The sequence below is a fragment of the Carassius carassius genome, chromosome 43, assembly GCF_963082965.1.
Source record: "Carassius carassius chromosome 43, fCarCar2.1, whole genome shotgun sequence".
NCBI lineage: Eukaryota > Metazoa > Chordata > Actinopteri > Cypriniformes > Cyprinidae > Carassius > Carassius carassius.
This window is the reverse complement of record NC_081797.1, coordinates 3,514,391-3,531,835: the sequence shown is the minus strand read 5'-3', so window position 1 is coordinate 3,531,835 and position 17,445 is coordinate 3,514,391. Positions and strand designations below refer to the sequence as shown.

Below are 17,445 nucleotides of genomic sequence, written 5' to 3'. Positions count from 1 at the left end.
CGGAGCAGGTTATTTCATTTTAGTGAAAGATTATAAAGAAATCACAGTAAGAAGTTGACTAATATATATATATAGTACTTATATACTATTGTGTTCATTTATTACACACACACAGGACATAAGTTCCTATATCTTATTGTTTAATACACATCAAATGCAAGCAGCACAGTGTTCTTTATAAAAAAAAGTACTCTATTATAATATTATTTATTATATTTATATATTTGATTGCAATATTTATTAATATCTTGTATATATTACTGTATAATACTGATTAATAATAAGTTTTTGTTTTTCTTTTTTAGTTTTAATTTTTATTTTACATTAAGGGAAAAAATGGATTTCTATTTAGCTTTAATCTCCTTTTTCAAATGTTCGTTTTAGTCATTTTAGAACTTAATTTAGCTGCTAAACCAACATTTCTAATCCTTCATTTACATTTTGCATCAAAAAAATAATATTTTATTTTATTTCTGATTTATTTCAGTTTATAACAACAAAAACAAAAACAAAATGACCATGCACTTTTGTCACTTAATACTTTATGTTGGTGGATTGATTTATTTAATTATATAAGAAACGGTGACCCGCACTAACAAAAATAGTCTTCATTTAACATTTTATTTTACATTCATTACCAGCAGGAAGAAAGACGACTATTTTTAGTGAGTGTGGATCATGGTTTCATATCTGGAAAAAAAGGTTTAGTTTTAGTTAACAATAACAGCAGTGATACAGAATGTCTCTAATTTCAGTCTCCTTCTGTGTGTGTCAGGTTGAAGACACTGTTGAAAGCCGCTAAGAAGCAGCTGCGTGAGCAGGGCGGTGGACAGCTGGACTCTCCTCTGGGCAGCTTCAGAGCAGACATGAGCCACCGGCTGGAGACAGAGAGCGCCGTCAGCAGATTGAAGACTCGGGTACAGTCTCCGCTTTAGGCATTTACAGACCTCTGCAACATTTTTGGTCATTTTTAAGATCAGGTAAAATCAGACAAACTTGATATAGTCTCTTAATTTGGCTCTGGTGCAGGTGGATGAGCTGCAGTCTCAGTACGAGCGGGAGGCTTCGTGCTGCTCGCGGCTGGAGGAGGTGAACAGACAGCTGAAGGAGAAGCTGTCGTCTGTGAAGAGCCTGAGCCGAAGCCACGAGCAGCTGGAGGACGAGATGTCCAGTCTGCGCAGACAGCTGGAGGCCGGTGTGATGGACCAGAGCCAGGCCGAGCAGTACCGCCGAGAGATGGAGGAAAGAGCCCGACAGCAGATCCGACACAAACTAGAGGAAGTTAACCTCTTCCTGCAGGTGCTCAACACCAGTCAGAGACTCAGCATTCACCATCATGAGCTCACTTTAACATTCTGCTTATTGTTGTTACATATTTGTCTGCAAATCCAAATAAAAGTGAAAAAGCAAGAGAATAAAAAAATCGTTCCTTGCCGGTTTCAGTCACATTATGCAAAAATGATGTTCCCTAACTCGTTTCATTTTATTTTACATTTTAAGTATAAAATATTATTTAAAAAAAGTTATTATAATACTTTTGCTTATTATTTATGTACTTTTCACTCTTCACATGCAGACAGCATCTTATTTGTTTTATTATTATTATCTTATTTGAGTTATTAGAAGACTGTATCTTTTTAGACATGGTTTTATGAAGTATTATATTTAGTTATTTTATTTTATAATATTATATCTTTTATTAAAATCTAAAATATTACTTAATAGAATAATTCTAATAATTCTGCTTATAACGTTGATATAATAGTTTTCTTCATTATGAGATTTTATGTTTCACGCTGACAGCATTTTATTTCATCTATTATTTTTATTATATTACAAGTTCAAAAATAAAATGTAGTAATATTTTATAATATTATATATTTTATTTAAATATAAAATATTACTTTATAAAATAATTCTAATAAAGATAATATAATCATTTTCTTCATTATGAGATTTTATGTTTGACACAGACTGCATTTTATTTTATGTATTTATTATTTTTAGTTAAAAACGAAATGTATTATATTATAAAGATAATTTTAAGTATTTTGTTTATTTAGGATTTGATATATTCTAAAATATGAGAGAATTCTAATTCTACGTCTATTATGAAGTCTGGTGTGTTTCCTTGATCAGACGCAGGCGGCGTCTCAGGAAGCTCTGGAGCAGATGAAGGCTGTTAATGAGGCCAGTCAGCGCTGTCAGCAGGAGCAGCGCATCAGGGATCTGGAGGAGGAGCTCAGCCGCTTACACAGCCTTCAGCAGCAGAGAGACTCCAGCCGCACAGAGCTGGAGCGCTACAAACAGCTGTACAGCCAAGAGCTCCGGCTCCGCAAGAGTCTGGCCGCCAAACTAGAGAGGTGAGAGGCAGCCCTCACAATTCTATTTAGAAATCACAGCTCAGTCACTGTTTCAGATTTCAGATTAGCCACAAAAAATAGAGTTTAATGGGGATTAATTCAATGGCAAAATCAGGTGCAAAAAAAATTATAAAAAAAAAATATATATATATATATATATAAAATAATAAATATTATTTCAAAATATATAAAGATAATCAGAAAAGTATTGTAAAGTTAGCAAGTAAAACTAAAAATAATAAATACAAATAAATTATTTCAGTACATACTGAGGAAGATGCAGAAAATCATGATAACCCCCCCTGAAAAAAAAACTAAACTAAAAACAAATAAAATGAAAATGGTCAGATATAAAGAAATATTTTTTCAAAGAGATGTGCAGAAAATGATCAATTTACAAAACGGAGCTAAAAATAATAAGTATAAATAAATTAATCAAATAAAAAATAGTAAACAGAAAAGTTCAATTTAAAAAAAATAAATAAGAAAACAAGCGTGAATAAATTCTTAAAATAAATAATTATCCTAAATTATTTTTATTGTTATTTTTATTAGCACTTGCAAATACTTTCAATTAAAAAATAGGCTGCGATTTCTTTTTCGTAAAGTTTTTTTGTCAATAATGTGCCAAAATGTATTTTTGTTAATTTTGTGCAGGTCGGGCGAGCGGTTAGCGGAGGCCAACACTAAGCTCCTGAGCGAGAGGCAGCGCAGTAAGTCTCTGCTCACCAGCAGTATAGTGAACGGTGGTTTCGGAGGCCCCGCTCTGGATGTGGCGTCTCTGGGCTCCATGGGGGCATACGGAGCCTCTCTGAACAGGAGTCTGGGCCTCGGGACGCCTCTGCTGGGTACATTAGGGGAATCCCAGAGCAGCCGTGTAGAGGCCTACCTGGCAAAGGTGAGCGATGCCGCATGCAGTCTTTGAACTGTTTCCAAATCCTACACCCCACTGGCTCAACACTCAACTCTAACCATGAGCTAATACTCACTGTTAGCTTTAGAAGAGCCACCCCAAACAAATCCCATGGCAGGTGGTGATTCTAAAACTAACAAACGATGATATATTTTCTCCTTCCACTATCTCTCCCTGCATAAACGTAGTAAATAACCTGCTGGTCTGTTTCTCCTGTGGCTGCGCTCTGGACTCTTCTGTCTCTGATATCTTCAGCTTCTAGCTCAAAAGTCTGTTTCTCACCTGTCCTCTCTGCAGCCTGATACCTGAGCAGGTGTGTAGCTGAAGTATGCAGATCTCTGACTTTCACAACACACACACACACGATTACAGATGCTGTAAATTTAATTGTAATAGTTTATTATGTTTTTTTTGTTTGTTTTAATGAAGTTTCATAGGTAATAAATCATTTTACATTTTAATTATTTTGTGTACAAATGTTAACTTTGGGAGTTGGATCAGAGAGTTCATTCATCCCACTGGAAAAGGAAGGTAAAGTCAAGCGCAGTGCATTGTGGGATTGGGATACAGTACTGAGTGCAGCGTTTTCTGGTTGTTTACTGCACATTTTGACAAATGGAGTAGGTTATTTAGCTATTTAAATTATACAGAAAATCGTAGTAAATATCCTACAGAAGTAACATGATAATCTATTATGTGTATATTTAATTTTTTATGAATTTTTATATTTAAACAAGATCTATGATTTATGAACAAATATGTGATTTAACATGTTTTGCTATTCTCAGGTCTGTAGCTATGTTGGTCAAATTTTGAACCCCTTTATTTGATCCTTTTTGAGGTCATTTTTCATACTTAAATTAATGGGTAAATGATTTAGTCTTAATTTGATACTATATTAATGAAATCATAAAATTTAATTCTATTACTAGCGAACAGGGTTTCCGCAGGGCCATAAAAGTCATAAATTTAACAATAAGTCTTTAAGGCCATAAAAAGTCATAAAAACGTCCGGATTTTCCATACAAGGTCATAAAAAACATTTAGCCACGTCTTAAATTGATATGCTAGTCCATTAATTTGTTTTTCCATCAAAATGCGCTCGCAGCGGCAATGGCATTCATTTTTATCGCCTGTTGTAGTTCTGTATGAGGAATCTGGGTATCACACTGGTATCACAGCGTTCCAGAACTACAAGGTCCATGCGGCAGCATACAGACTTCTGGTCAGAAGGACTTTCACAGAAACCCGCGCAAACTCCGATCATATACTGTATCATACCGAGTCACTGCATAGATTAATTGAAATCATCCTGGCTATCACAATGGGAAAATGTACCTTTAACGATCTATGGCTCGAAGACGGTGCGTTTAGTAGCTGGCTCAAGCCCGTCGCTAACAATCGGTATCAGTCATCCAAACACAAGACGCGGAAAAGCTGAACTGAAGTAGCTGGTTACTCGCGCGCTGTGTTCGGTGCGGAGAGAGAGCCGCGTATCACGGACAGTCCCTCCTGCACATGAACAAACAAATACTAATCGCAGTTTTAACAAACAGAAAAGGATGTGTAAGAGCCCAATTCAGTACCACGGTGTTCAGGTGTTCAGGGCTCACACAGAGAAAGGCGTCTCAAAACGCTTGTACACCGAATTTGATTCTTTTTGCTCTTGTGCCGACAAATACATACAAAATATGTCAAAATATCCACCTCGGAAATTATGCTCGAAAAACTCTTTTTTTTCTCCAGTTATTTCTTAAGTGAAAGTAAACAGTTGAGGGAAAAGATATCGTCTCTTAAAGTGACCGCGCCTAATTTAGCTACTAGCTGCTGTAATGTTAATCCAAGAAAATGAAAGAAAATCACTCGCTGCTCTTGACTGCATTACTTTGTAGTTTTAACAAGAATTTATGCACAGTCAAACCAAAAATTATCCAGACTCAAGATATAATTTTTGATATACATATTTTACTAGTAGGTACAGGACACTAATACATTTATGTAAGTGAGTATAAGCAAACTGTGACATATTATACCCAAAGAATCTTCATACAGTGAACTATTAGTCAGAAAGATATAAATGTTTTATCTATCTATATATAAAATTGGGAACAATTTTTGATTAAAAATTTATTTTTACATTGAAGACTATCCAGTGCTATTTTACATTTAATTATTCGGTTTCTGTACCTGGACACCTTCAAACTTGAAAAAAACTTAAACATTGTGTAAATAGCAAAAATAAATAAAAATGAACGAACATACAAATTAAACAATTTCAAACAGGGCCCACTGGTACAACCTTCACCGGGTCCCCGCTGACCCCAGCTACGGCCCTGCCTGTGGGTGTTGAATACTGTGAACACTTGTTATTATGGAAAGTAATGCCATAAAATAATTGTTAATTTACAATGTTACAATTGTTAAGTGTTCCTGTGTTCTTGATACGCAAGAAAAAGGCGGCGAAGGCTTCAGTTTCTTAATCTTAAGAAATAATAGAATAACTCTTTAAATAATAAAACTTGTTACTTTCAATGAAAGTCGATAATAAAAAAAGACTTTTGAAAGGAATTTTAATGACTGAAGTTATTTATCGTAATTCGTGTAGGTCATAAATTCAAATCCTAATAGTCATAAAAAGGTCTTAAAAAGTCTTAAATTTGACTGATTAAACCCTGCAGAAACCCTGAGCCAGGGTTGCATTATGGCCATGTTTGTTCAGGAAAAAAATAAATAAATAAACAGGTCATGTGACATTAAATACTGGAGTAATGATGCTGAAAATTCAGCTTTGATCACATGAATAAATTACATTGAAAAATGCATTCAAATAGAAAACAGCAATTTTAAATTGTAATAATGTTTTCCGTTTCTCTGTTTTACTGTATTTTGAATCAAATTAATGCTGCCTTAAAACCCAACATTTTAAAATGGTAATGGATGCTTTTACTAGCATTTGGATTTTGACCAATCAGATGTGTCAAAACCATGGTGCATCTGCATACTCATGGTTCTACATTTTTATTGTATGAATGCTATGACAACTTTAAAGAAGAGCAGTCTAAGTGCTAGTTTTAGGACATGTGTGTTTGGTGAGATCATATGTGTCATCTGGTGTGTCTGTTCCTGCTGCAGATGCAGACAGAGCTGGAGAAGCACATAGCGAAGGAGCTGGACTATGGTCAGACATTATTACAACACAATGTTCACATGTCATTTTTACTGTTATGGGGATCACATTCATTTAGGTTACAAGCTATAATAATTAATGTATTTCATTTATATCAGAATTTAAACTTCATATTCTCCTATATCACGCCATAAAATACAAACAAAATGCATATAAAAGGTTTTTTTGTCTGAAGGTTTAATAAACTGTTCAATTAAATTTTTCAGACTATACTTTAAAATGTCAGACTTTACAGGGTTAATATGATCCTTAAAGGGATAGTTCACCCAATAATCAAAATTATGTCATTAATAACTCACCCTCATGTCGTTCCAAACCCGTGAGACCTCCGTGTATCTTCGGAACACAGTTTAAGATATTTTAGGTTTAGTCCGAGAGCTCTTAGTCCCTCCATTGAAAGTTTGAGTAAATGAATTACTCCGGGATATTGGTTTGTTTGAACTCAGAGGGAGTGTCAGCCACATTAAAAAAGTTAACAGCTTAACTCATTTGTGGATTGATGCGTATTGGAGATGCAAACCATTTAAAACGATTCAGTTTGATTTGGTGAACTGGTTCAAAAAGATCCCGTTACATCGAATGATTCGTTCGTGAACCGGATATCACTAAACTGGTTTGTTTTTGAACTCTCTCTCACAACAGACACGGAAGAGAAGACAATGCTGAATAAAGTCGTAGTTTTTGCTATTTTTGGACCAAAATTTATTTTCAATGCTTCAAAATATTCTAACTGACCCTCTGATGTCACATGGACTACTTTGATGATGTTTTTCTTACCTTTCTGGAAATGGACAGTATACCGTACACACAGCTTCAATGGAGGGACTGAGAGCTCTCAGACTAAATCTAAAATATCTTACATATAAACATATTACTATACATATAAACTGTGTTCCCAAGATAAATGGAGGTCTTACTGGTTTGGAACGACATGAGGGTAAGTTATTAATGACATAATTTAGATTTTTGGGTGAACTATCCCTTTAAGTTAGAATTACATTATGACTGCTTGGATTTCCACTCAAGTTGAAGCGAAAATGAATTCTGTATTAATGTGAATGGCCTCAAAAGTGACTTTCTAATGTCATTCTCTCAGGGACAGGAGAGCTGGAAGGAGGAACTGCCCGCATGTCTCCTGTAGGATCGGCCTCTGGCTCTCAGGATGTGAACGTGAGTCTGGAGCCGCCGGAACCCGTGAGCAGAGCAACTCAGCAGTACCTGGAGGTGCTGAAGAAGAACTACATGATCTGACCCGCGGTCAGTCCACACACTGTGAGCACAATCAACTCCAGCGCCTCATCACTGACCCACAGACACACTCAACCACCCAAAAAACCTAGAGACTGAGAAAACTAGTTTGTTTACTAAAGCTAAAGCAGTTATGGTGCCTCCTTATGGACACTGAAGAAATAGTTCACCCAAAAATAAAAAAATTTGCTGGCCAACTAAAAATGAGTTTATTTCTTCATGGGAACATATTTGGAGAAATGTAGCATTACATCACTTGCTCACTAATGGATCCTCTGCAGTGAATGGGTGCCGTCAGAATGAGAGTCCAAACAGCTGATAAAAACATTACAATAATCCACACCACTCCAGTCCATCAGTTAACATCTTCTGGATTATATGTTTTTATCAGTTGTTGGGACTCTCGTTCTGACGGCACCCATTCACTGCAGAGAATCCATTAGTGAGCAAGTGATGCAATGTTAAATACAGCTTTGATGTTTTAAAATTGAGTATATTTTAAGCAAATTTTCATTTTGGATGAACTATTCTAAGTCTATCTGAACATGTTCTTTAGAGTTAGGGCTCATTAACGAAGAAGAATATATTCTTACTTATAAAATCCTGGGCACCAGACTGATTCCTGCTGGTCAGGAACCAACGTCGCCATTTTTTATTTTTATTTTGGTCAAAATGAGTGAAAAAAACTCTGTAGAGACTGAAGCGATGCTGCCTGTCTGGACTTGTGTATTAGTCCAGACCACCAAAAGGGCCAAAGTTTCAATACTACAATCAGTTTGTGATCTTTAATCGAGTGTGACAATGCACTTTTGTGCCTCAGGAGCAAGTGAACTGTGTGTTTATGTCCTTCTGTTGTTGTCTAAGCCATACGAGCGTCACTGAGGTTTGAAGGTACATGTGAAGTGCAGCTTTCAGTGTTGCATCTAGTGTTTCAGTGTTTTGTTTCTATCATATGTGGGGTTTTAGTTGACTATGTATATACTTTGACTGTTTTTGTAGTTGAGGCATATTAAAAAAGTGTTACATTTGCACCATTAATATTATTGCCAAGTAATGACAATGGTACATTCTGTTATCGTGCAATATATACACAACTTATTTTAATTTCAAATAACCAAACACTCATTTGGAGATGTTATTTTTTTGGAAATGAATGCGATACTTGAATGAGACAAAACTAGACAAGAGTATGTGACAGTTTCACCGCTTCGCTGTGCTCAGGATCAGTATTTTTGTGTGTATGATTAAATCTCACCACGTCATATTTTAGATGTTGCATAAATTATATTTAACAATGTTGTTAAAAATATTGTTTGCATGATATGTTCTTAACAGTTGAGCACATTTCGCCCCCCAAATTCACATTACTGTAATTAAAGTGTGTGTGTGTATATATATATATATATATATATATATATATATATATATATATATATAACATTAAATTTGCTTTATTATAAATTGTACAAAAAATGCTTACGCTTAATTTGCTAAATGTCAATAAAACAACTGTTTTTATAACCAAATTCTTGTTGCTGGCATTTTTATTAATTAAAATACAAATGAAATTCAGTAGAACAGACGCTACTATGCAAACACGTTTTATATATATATATATATATATATATATATATAATGACAATTGGAGCAGAAAATGTTTTTTTTTGTGGTGAAATATGACAGTTGCGTGTTTTTAATCATTTTTATCAGATTCATCTGTATGTTTTAGTTTTTCTCAACTGAAATCTGTCCAGTCTCTTTCAGTATTGTTTTTGTTTCGAGAGGATTCAGATGTTTAAAAGCTATAAAATGAACATGGGCCTTACTGTTGTGTTTGTGATGGTCTCAGACCAGTCAAAAATGGTGAATCACTTTCATAATGAATACAAAAAGCAGCCTTTATTTATCTAATATACAAAATGCAACAGCACAAATAAACACTGAGCTCTATGATGTCCAGCTTTCCTCTGAATCATTTGGTCAGTGATGTGTCTCAGAGGATGGATACTGGACTAAAGATCATAGTTGTGAGGCGGAGCTGTTAGCGTTCATCTTCTCTAACCTCCTCAAGGGTCTTCAGCAGAATCTCAGCTCGTTCTCCAGTTTGTAGATTTTGGCCCTCAGGTTCTTCAGCTCACTCTGGACCTTTACCGTGCGGCTGTTGGTCTGTCGAACCTCATGGAGAATCGCCAGGTCTTGATCAGGGCCCACGTTGAGTGTCAGCTAGTGAAAGACACCCATCAAAATCTGTTTATTAATTAAGTTAATGCTAATCAATTAATGCTAATATCAATGGCTAACAAATAGTTGCCAATGTCTCATATATATATATATATATATATATACATACACACACACACAAACACTGATATCAGACAGTTTAGCTGATTGTGTGTATCTGAAAACCTCAAGCTAAGGTCGGAGACATATATTCTAAAATAGCAGCAATACATGAGAGAAATGACTGACTTTAAAGAGATATTTCTCCACGTCTTTGACTTTCTGCCGGAGGAGTTTGATGTCGGTCTTGAATCCCTCCACCTCCATGGCACGTCTCTTCTCCAGAGCTTCATAACGTTTAGTCATCAGCTGCAGACGACTGGCCATCTTATCAGAGCGCTCCTAAAAACACCAAAGCTTAGTTTGACACTAAAGCAACCTCCACATTTCAATAAAAGATTTTCATGTCAAAAGCATCTCACCCTCATGTGCTTCGAAAAAAGTACTTTTTTTTTTTTTTTTTTTTTAAACAGAGGAGAGCTTTAGCATGATGTTTAGGCTGCTCTTTTTAGTGAGCCACAGAAGTTAACAGTACAAGCATACATGAGGGTGGCTAATCAATCTTCTGGTGAAGGAGTTTGTTTATGTACTTTGAAGATCTCTCGGCCCACGTCGCCCTCCTCTCTGATCTGGGACAGGTCCGTCTCCAGGTTCACACACTGCTCTCGGTACATGTCAGCCAGTTTATGAGCCTGTTTCAGTTCCTCACGCAAAGCCTGCTGGGACAAAAAAAAAAAAAGAGAGAGACAAAACCACTTGAGACATGGATTAAATCTTGTTTCAAAAGATGAAGGAGAATGTGATTCCTCCCCATAAAAGAGTTTTCAACTAAAGTATGCGTATCCTGCACAAAAATATTACACATTTAAAAATTATGTAATTTACTTGTACAATTAATATGCATACCTTTACATTATATTAATATAATAGATGATATAAATATATAAACATCATATATAAAATGTATAAATATTATATATGAAATAAAACAATTAAAAAAATAGATATTTATAGTGGGTTTTTTTCCTGTTAAGCAAACAGTTCCTTAAAGTTTATTAATATGTAAAAAAAAAAAAAAAAAAACTCAAATTAATAAAAATAAAACAAAATTACTAAAACTTTGAAATGAAAGTAAAAAATGTGAAATATTAACAAAAACTTTAAGAGCAGAGAAATTATAATTAAAAATAACAAACAATTTAGATTTATTTTTAAATTATTTAAATTATTTATTTAATATATATAAAAAAAATAATTTTATATATATATATATATATATACACGGTATATAAATAACTATGTTTTATCTTAGGCTTTAGTACATTAACAATGTAAATGGCAAATAGTTATTTCTTTTAAAAACATCACATTACTTTTCTCACTTATTATTAATGAGTTTTAAATATATAGCTGACTTTTAATAATATCCTCATCATATTTGGGTGTCTTTGGCATTAAAATTTTGAAAAGTTCTGCTTTCAACTTTTTCTAAGCATTTGTGCCATTCCAGAAACCTAAGTTACTTAAATGAAGCAGGAACTGGGAGCTGTCTGACCCGGATCTCGTCTCGGTGCGTGTGGCTGCTCTCGTGTTGGGGCTGTGAGAGGAGCGGGGCGTCTGCAGACAGAGGCGGAGGCTGCTCGGGGAAACTGTGCTCCTCTCGCAGCCGCTCCTGACAGGAGTCCAGCTCTCGCAGCAGACGGTCCTTCTCCAGCATCCAGCTCTTCTCGTGAGCTCGACCCTCAAACTTCAGCTGCAGGAAGTCCCTGGTGCTCTCGTACAGCAGGTTCTGCGTGCGCTGCAGTCTGCACACAAGACAGAGTCCAGCTCAGGCCTGCTGCTCGAGGTTTGTTGAGACAGGAGGAGGGATGGACTTACTTGTCGGTGAGGGCCGTGATTGTGTCCTGGTCACGCTGGTGCTGTACCTGTCTCTCCTCCCGATGAATGCGTCTGTCCTCCTGCAGCGCCTCCACCTGTTCTTTAGCCAGCCGCGTCTGCTCCTCCAGCTGCGCCTGCAGCGCCTCCACCTGACTCATACAACAGCAGCATCTCAACACATAGCAAGCTATTAAAAAACTAAAAAAAGATAAGCGAGTGCTTATTAAATGCACAAAAAATAAAATTATATTATATGTATACCTCCACATGATGTTCATCTATATTTATATTTTTACATTTAGTCATTTAGTAGATAGAATAAAAAAACGAATAGAGCAAACTAGTGTTAGATGCCTTTTTTGCTTTTGTTAATTACATAATATATAAAAAGAAAACAGATAGAATACAAAAAGATTAGAAAACCTAGTGTTTTTTAAGAAAACAAGCAGTTAATGAATGAATGCAACCTTGTTGAGCATGAGACACACACACACACACACACACACCTGCAGCAGTAACGTCTGGTTATCTCTCTTGTACTGCTCTGAAATTGTGGCATCTTCTCCTTCTCTGGACGATTTCTTGCTTCCTGTAGTTTGAAACGCCACATGCTCATCCCAAACAATGATGAATGCATCAATGCACCATAAAACCATACAAATTAGTCACTAGTAACCAAATACGAAACAAAATAAAGCTGAAGGCGGACCTTTCACAGATACAGGCCTCGGTTTCAGCACCTTTGATTCCTCATGTGACCTCAGCTGGACCTTCTTCTGAGGGACTGTGACCTACAACCAAAACAAACAAAAAAATCAAGCATAATACTTCACAAATGGCTATAATAAGGTTGATGCGTGTTGTTTTGAACCTTGTGCGGCGGTTCGTGATGGAAATACGTGATCTCGCCTGGATCTGGACCCACCAGCACTAGAAGATGCTGGATCTTTTTCCGGTCCTCCAGCTCCCTGTGACGATAAAATAATCACTTCTGTGTCAGATATCATGTCTGTGCTCAGCTCTCTGTGATGAGGAGACCTCGGACCTGATTTTGAGGCGGTCGTTCTCGGCGTACAGTCGCAGCGCCTGCTCTCGCTCCTGGAACAGATACACCTGCATATCACTGAGAGCGTTCTGGAGCTCTGCGATCTCCTCCTCTCGCTGACGCACCTCCCACTGCAACTTGTGCTGCACAAACACACACACATAACAATAACACAACCAGGAACAGAGAATACACCAGAGCAGGAGCATCATCCAGGAGACAGGAGATCACCTGCTCCTCCGCGGTGCTTCTGTACTTCTCCAGCATCTGCAGCAGGTCCTCATGCTCTCCATCAAACTGTGCCACCTTCTGCCTGTAGAACTCCAGCAGCTCACGGGACGGCCGCAGATACGCCAGACGCTCAGAGACCGAGGGCAGCGGAGACTCACCACTGACCCAAACAGAGAAAGAGGGGCATTTGGGATTTCAGATAATGTTATCAGAAATTATATATTAGAACATGTTATTATTATTAAGTTTAAAAATTTAATTCATGCATTTAGCAGACTCTTTTATCCAAAACGACTTACAGTGCATTCAGATTATCAATTTTTACCTATCATGTGTTCCCGGGGAATCGAACCCCCAACCTTGTTATAATCCCCAATCGTATTATGTACATATATTTACCTTTTACGTTGTTTTGTAGGAGAATCCATCCTCACAGTTTATGGCCTAAATTTATATATGTATAAAAAAGGACTTTAATGTGATGCACTCAAAAAAACCGTGAAAAAAGTACAATAATAATAAAAATTAATTATTTAAAATTACATTGTTACACATATCCATTTTCTAATATGATAATCTGTAGGCAATCAAACTTTAATCTAAAATTAGGGTACTTTAAAGACAACCAGCAATATATTAATATTCATAAAAACAACCTAAAGTGAAGCTCTTTTGTCTACATACGGGTGTGTTCAGTCAGTTGTCATGGAAACAGTGACGCTTCGCGGTGGGAAATTTGAACGAACAACGCGTTTATTTATACTGTTTAACGATAGAATCAAATGCTTAGATTATCACTTCAGTCACTTTATGGGTTCATCACCCTGTCGGATGTGCAATGATAATGTTGCCGAATAAAACCAAAATAGCATAAATAACGGTAGTTAATGATTTAACTAACCAGCTACCACACGCTCACACTATTAAATCATTTTTATAATAATATCCTCGTGTTTATCACGAATAGTTACCTTCTGCGGGCGTGTGTGTGTTCGACGCTCGCTTTTAAAACACGCCAGTTACAAACCGGAAGTGTCGGTGTTTAATCGAGCGCGTTCTGACTGCGTACCCTGCGACGCAGAGTCTGCGCAACAGCGACGCAGCCTGGCGTCAGTTCTCCACTGTTTCCTGCTGACACACACACACACACACTGCACGTGGACACGGATCCCCTATGTAGCCTTCAGAGCTAGAAAAACATGTTTGGCAGCTGCTGATAGCATGTGAGCTAATGCTTTGCCGCGCAGGAGGAGTCGTGCCCAGGCCAAAGTAGTAGCACTGTCTTTCTTCCTCATTTATTTCGAAGAAAATACATGGCAGAGATTTTGTTCAGCTTGAATATGTTTAGAATCGGGTGGAGAGGCGTGAAACTGAGCAGGAAAGTTACTAATGCAGCTGTTTCTGCGCAGACGCAGCGCCGCTGCAGCACAGTGAGTACACGCTCATTATTATTATTATCGTTCATAATTTAATCCTCAATAATAATAATGAGCCAACAAACACCTCAAACCACAGCAAGACGAGATGTGTCATGTGCTCTTAGGCTTGTTTTGTTTTGAGCCATCTAGACAGAATTTTCTGTCCAAAAATGCACATATTATATTATAATCATGCGTATGTGCACAGTTGTGTGTAATTATAATTATAATATATATTAAAATCATTTCTATAGATATTTATATAATATAATAACAAGTTTTCTATATTAAAATGTTATAAATATATATGGATATTTACAGACATTTTTATATGCAAAAATACAGTACTATATAGACATGTCTATATAAAAAAACAATTTTATATGTAATATTTTAATAATATATATTACACACACATATACTTTTAATTACATTTTAATGAAAAGCAACAAAAATGCACATCTGATTCTCAAATGTGGCAATAATGCACAAAAAGTGTCTAAAAGCATCTGACAGTCAGAAACGATGTCCAGGTAAGCAGTCTATGGTTTTGACACACAGCCTTTGCAATTTGGCAAAAGAATGAAACATTTGCAATTGATCTACATGAACTTTCACCTGGATTTGTGGGATGTTTCCCCCTAAATAGTACAGCAAATGTGAGCGGACGTTCTCAAGGTTTCGCTTTCCTTTTGCAGGATATGTGAAATCAGTCTTAAGGCAGGAATAAAGCTCCTTGTAATTAAAGGGTGTTGTGGCATCATTGTTTAGTTTGGGCCTAATTTGATCTGTAACTTGAAGGTCATAGGTTCAAATCCCTGCTCAAACTATCACCATTGTGATCTTGATCAAGACATTTAACCTCTAGGAAAACCAAGGTTACCAGATGTGTACAGCCTGGAGCACAAAACCAGTCATAAGAGTTTTTCTTAAATTGAGATTTATGCATCATCTAAAGGCTGAATATATAATATTTCCATTGATGTATGGTTCATTAGGATCGGACGATATTTGGATGAGATACAACTATTTGAAAATCTGGAATCTGAGTGTGCCAAAAAATCGAAATATTGAGAAAATTTGTTGTCCAAATGAAGCTCTTAGCAATGCATATTACTAATCAAAAATTAAGTTTTTATATATTTACGGTAGGAAGATTACAAAACATCTTCATGGAACATGATCTTTACTTAATATTCTAATGATTTTTGGAATTAAAGAAAAATCTATAATTTTGACCCATACAGTGTATTGATGGCTATGATGATTCTATAAATCCACCCCAAGCGACTTAAGACTGGTTTTGTGCTCCAGGGTCACAATAAGTGCTAACTAACTAATAAAAACTTGCATTTGATATGGATGAGGATGTGTTTGAACAGGAGTGCAGTTTGTTTGGGCTTCTGTTTGACATTGACGGGGTGCTGGTACGTGGACGGACACCCATCCCTGCAGCCAAACAGTGTTTTAGGAACCTGGTGGACGGCGATGGAAAGTACAGGGTTCCTGTGGTGTTTGTGACAAATGCGGGAAACTCTCTGCGAGAGACCAAGGCCGAGCAGCTGTCTCACCTTCTGGAGGTTGAGGTGAGACACCTGACGACAGGTGAAACCACAAATAGTCACATCCTCCCACACATAACATGTGATTTGTTTACATTTCTCCACACAGGTGTCACCAGACCAGGTGGTGCTGTCCCACAGTCCTCTGCGGGTTTTCACTCAGTTCCATGACCTGTGTGTGCTGGTGTCCGGACAGGGACCCGTCGTGGAAGTTGCGCACAAGTATGCGTCTTTACCTTAATTTTGAGGAATCTAATTATATAAGTTATAAATAATTATAATTCTAAAAAATAAAATCTATATTTTAATTATAGTTATTTATTATTATTTAAATATTGTAATAATTATTACCATAATTATTTGTATATTTAAATTCTATATAATTACTATAATTATAATTAATAGTATCAAATATATATATATATATATGTATGTATATATATATAAAATATATTTTATTAAGTATAATTTCGTAAAAATGTCATTAAATTACATTTGTAAATTATAATTAATTTCTGTAATTACTATAATACTTCAATAGTAATAAACAATTTTATTATTTAAATAGTAAAGATTATTGCAGTATATATATATATATATATATACACACACACACACACTTTTTAGACATATATTTTATAATATAATATATATAGTTTCTGTTTGTTATTGTTTTTAATAACCTCCAGTGTAGGTTTCAAGAACGTTGTTACCATTGACATGTTAAGGGAAGCGAATCCTCTCCTGGATGTTGTGGATCACAATCGCAGACCTAAAGACATGGTGAGTAGAAACAATGATATTTGAATATGTGTCAGTATTAGCCCACTATTTGAACAGATTCCTAATCTTAACCATTAAGCACTGACCATATAATGTACTTCCTCAGATTTGCCCATCTATGGATTTGCCTCCAATAGATGGTCAGTTTCACTCCACTGCTTTCACTCTTTGTTCTGGAAATCTGTGTCCATTCTTATCTGTGATTGCCGTCACTTCACAGCTGTCGTCCTGCTTGGCGAGCCTATCAGGTGGGAGACCAACTTACAACTGATCACTGATGTGCTCTTGACCAATGGGAGGCCAGGAAACCCTGTGACATCATTGCATTACCCACATATCCCCGTTCTGGCCTGCAACATGGATCTGCTGTGGATGGCCGAAGCCAAAAACCCTCGGTCAGTGTCAGGAAGATATTTTTGCTTTTTGGTTAAGTCTAGCAAGGAATGATGTTTGTTTGTCATTAGATTTGGACACGGCATGTTCCTCGTGTGTCTGGAGAGCATCTATAAGAAGATAACAGCTGTGAGCTGAAATACG

General features: G+C 36.3%; 3 protein-coding genes across 4 annotated transcripts in view; 2 read left to right on the top strand and 1 right to left on the bottom strand.

Moving 5' to 3' along the window:
• Nucleotides 1-8,207, top strand: part of si:ch211-272n13.3 (ankyrin repeat domain-containing protein 26) — a 39,898-nt gene extending 31,691 nt beyond the window's left edge. The window contains exons 39-44 of the mRNA XM_059536541.1: nucleotides 776-917; nucleotides 1,030-1,299; nucleotides 2,140-2,363; nucleotides 3,021-3,261; nucleotides 6,409-6,454; nucleotides 7,560-8,207. Of these exons, the coding sequence (XP_059392524.1) occupies nucleotides 776-917; nucleotides 1,030-1,299; nucleotides 2,140-2,363; nucleotides 3,021-3,261; nucleotides 6,409-6,454; nucleotides 7,560-7,714 (1,078 nt within the window). The 3' untranslated portion in view covers nucleotides 7,715-8,207. The remainder of the gene's footprint in view (nucleotides 1-775; nucleotides 918-1,029; nucleotides 1,300-2,139; nucleotides 2,364-3,020; nucleotides 3,262-6,408; nucleotides 6,455-7,559) is intronic.
• Nucleotides 8,208-9,595: 1,388 nt separating this feature from the next.
• Nucleotides 9,596-14,288, bottom strand: ccdc77 (coiled-coil domain containing 77). Of its 2 annotated transcripts, none has more exons than XM_059536185.1 (12): nucleotides 14,117-14,288; nucleotides 13,545-13,589; nucleotides 13,146-13,305; nucleotides 12,915-13,057; nucleotides 12,741-12,837; nucleotides 12,579-12,660; nucleotides 12,376-12,458; nucleotides 11,870-12,018; nucleotides 11,547-11,796; nucleotides 10,582-10,707; nucleotides 10,181-10,333; nucleotides 9,596-9,934 (listed from the first exon to the last, which is right to left on the bottom strand). In XM_059536185.1, the coding sequence occupies exons 2-12, from the start codon at nucleotides 13,571-13,573 to the stop codon at nucleotides 9,788-9,790; spliced, it is 1,419 nt and encodes a 472-aa protein (XP_059392168.1). In that variant the 5' UTR covers nucleotides 13,574-13,589; nucleotides 14,117-14,288; the 3' UTR covers nucleotides 9,596-9,787. The 2 variants fall into 2 exon arrangements, with proteins under 2 accessions (XP_059392168.1, XP_059392169.1); XM_059536186.1 differs by lacking the exon at nucleotides 14,117-14,288 and adding an exon at nucleotides 13,830-14,033.
• Nucleotides 14,289-14,294: 6 nt separating this feature from the next.
• hdhd5 (haloacid dehalogenase like hydrolase domain containing 5) lies at nucleotides 14,295-17,439 on the top strand. Its single transcript, XM_059535927.1, has 7 exons — nucleotides 14,295-14,575; nucleotides 15,946-16,149; nucleotides 16,235-16,347; nucleotides 16,815-16,908; nucleotides 17,015-17,048; nucleotides 17,129-17,303; nucleotides 17,373-17,439. The coding sequence occupies exons 1-7, from the start codon at nucleotides 14,459-14,461 to the stop codon at nucleotides 17,437-17,439; spliced, it is 804 nt and encodes a 267-aa protein (XP_059391910.1). The 5' UTR covers nucleotides 14,295-14,458.
• The last annotated feature ends 6 nt before the right edge of the window (nucleotides 17,440-17,445 follow it).

Bases quoted from the DNA above. Each gene is read 5' to 3' on its own strand.
- ccdc77 (XM_059536185.1), bottom strand. From the start codon at position 13,573: ATGGATTCTCCTACAAAACAACGTAAAAG. The intron at 12,459-12,578 runs GTCCGCCTTCAG...TTCAAACTACAG, and splicing joins GAGGCCTGTATCTGTGAAAG to GAAGCAAGAAATCGTCCAGA. The intron at 9,935-10,180 runs GTCAGTCATTTC...GTCTTTCACTAG, and splicing joins TGGAGAAATATCTCTTTAAA to CTGACACTCAACGTGGGCCC.
- hdhd5 (XM_059535927.1), top strand. From the start codon at position 14,459: ATGGCAGAGATTTTGTTCAGCTTGAATATGTTTAGAATCGGGTGGAGA. The intron at 17,049-17,128 runs GTCAGTTTCACT...GTCACTTCACAG, and splicing joins GGATTTGCCTCCAATAGATG to CTGTCGTCCTGCTTGGCGAG. The intron at 17,304-17,372 runs GTCAGTGTCAGG...GTTTGTCATTAG, and splicing joins GCCGAAGCCAAAAACCCTCG to ATTTGGACACGGCATGTTCC.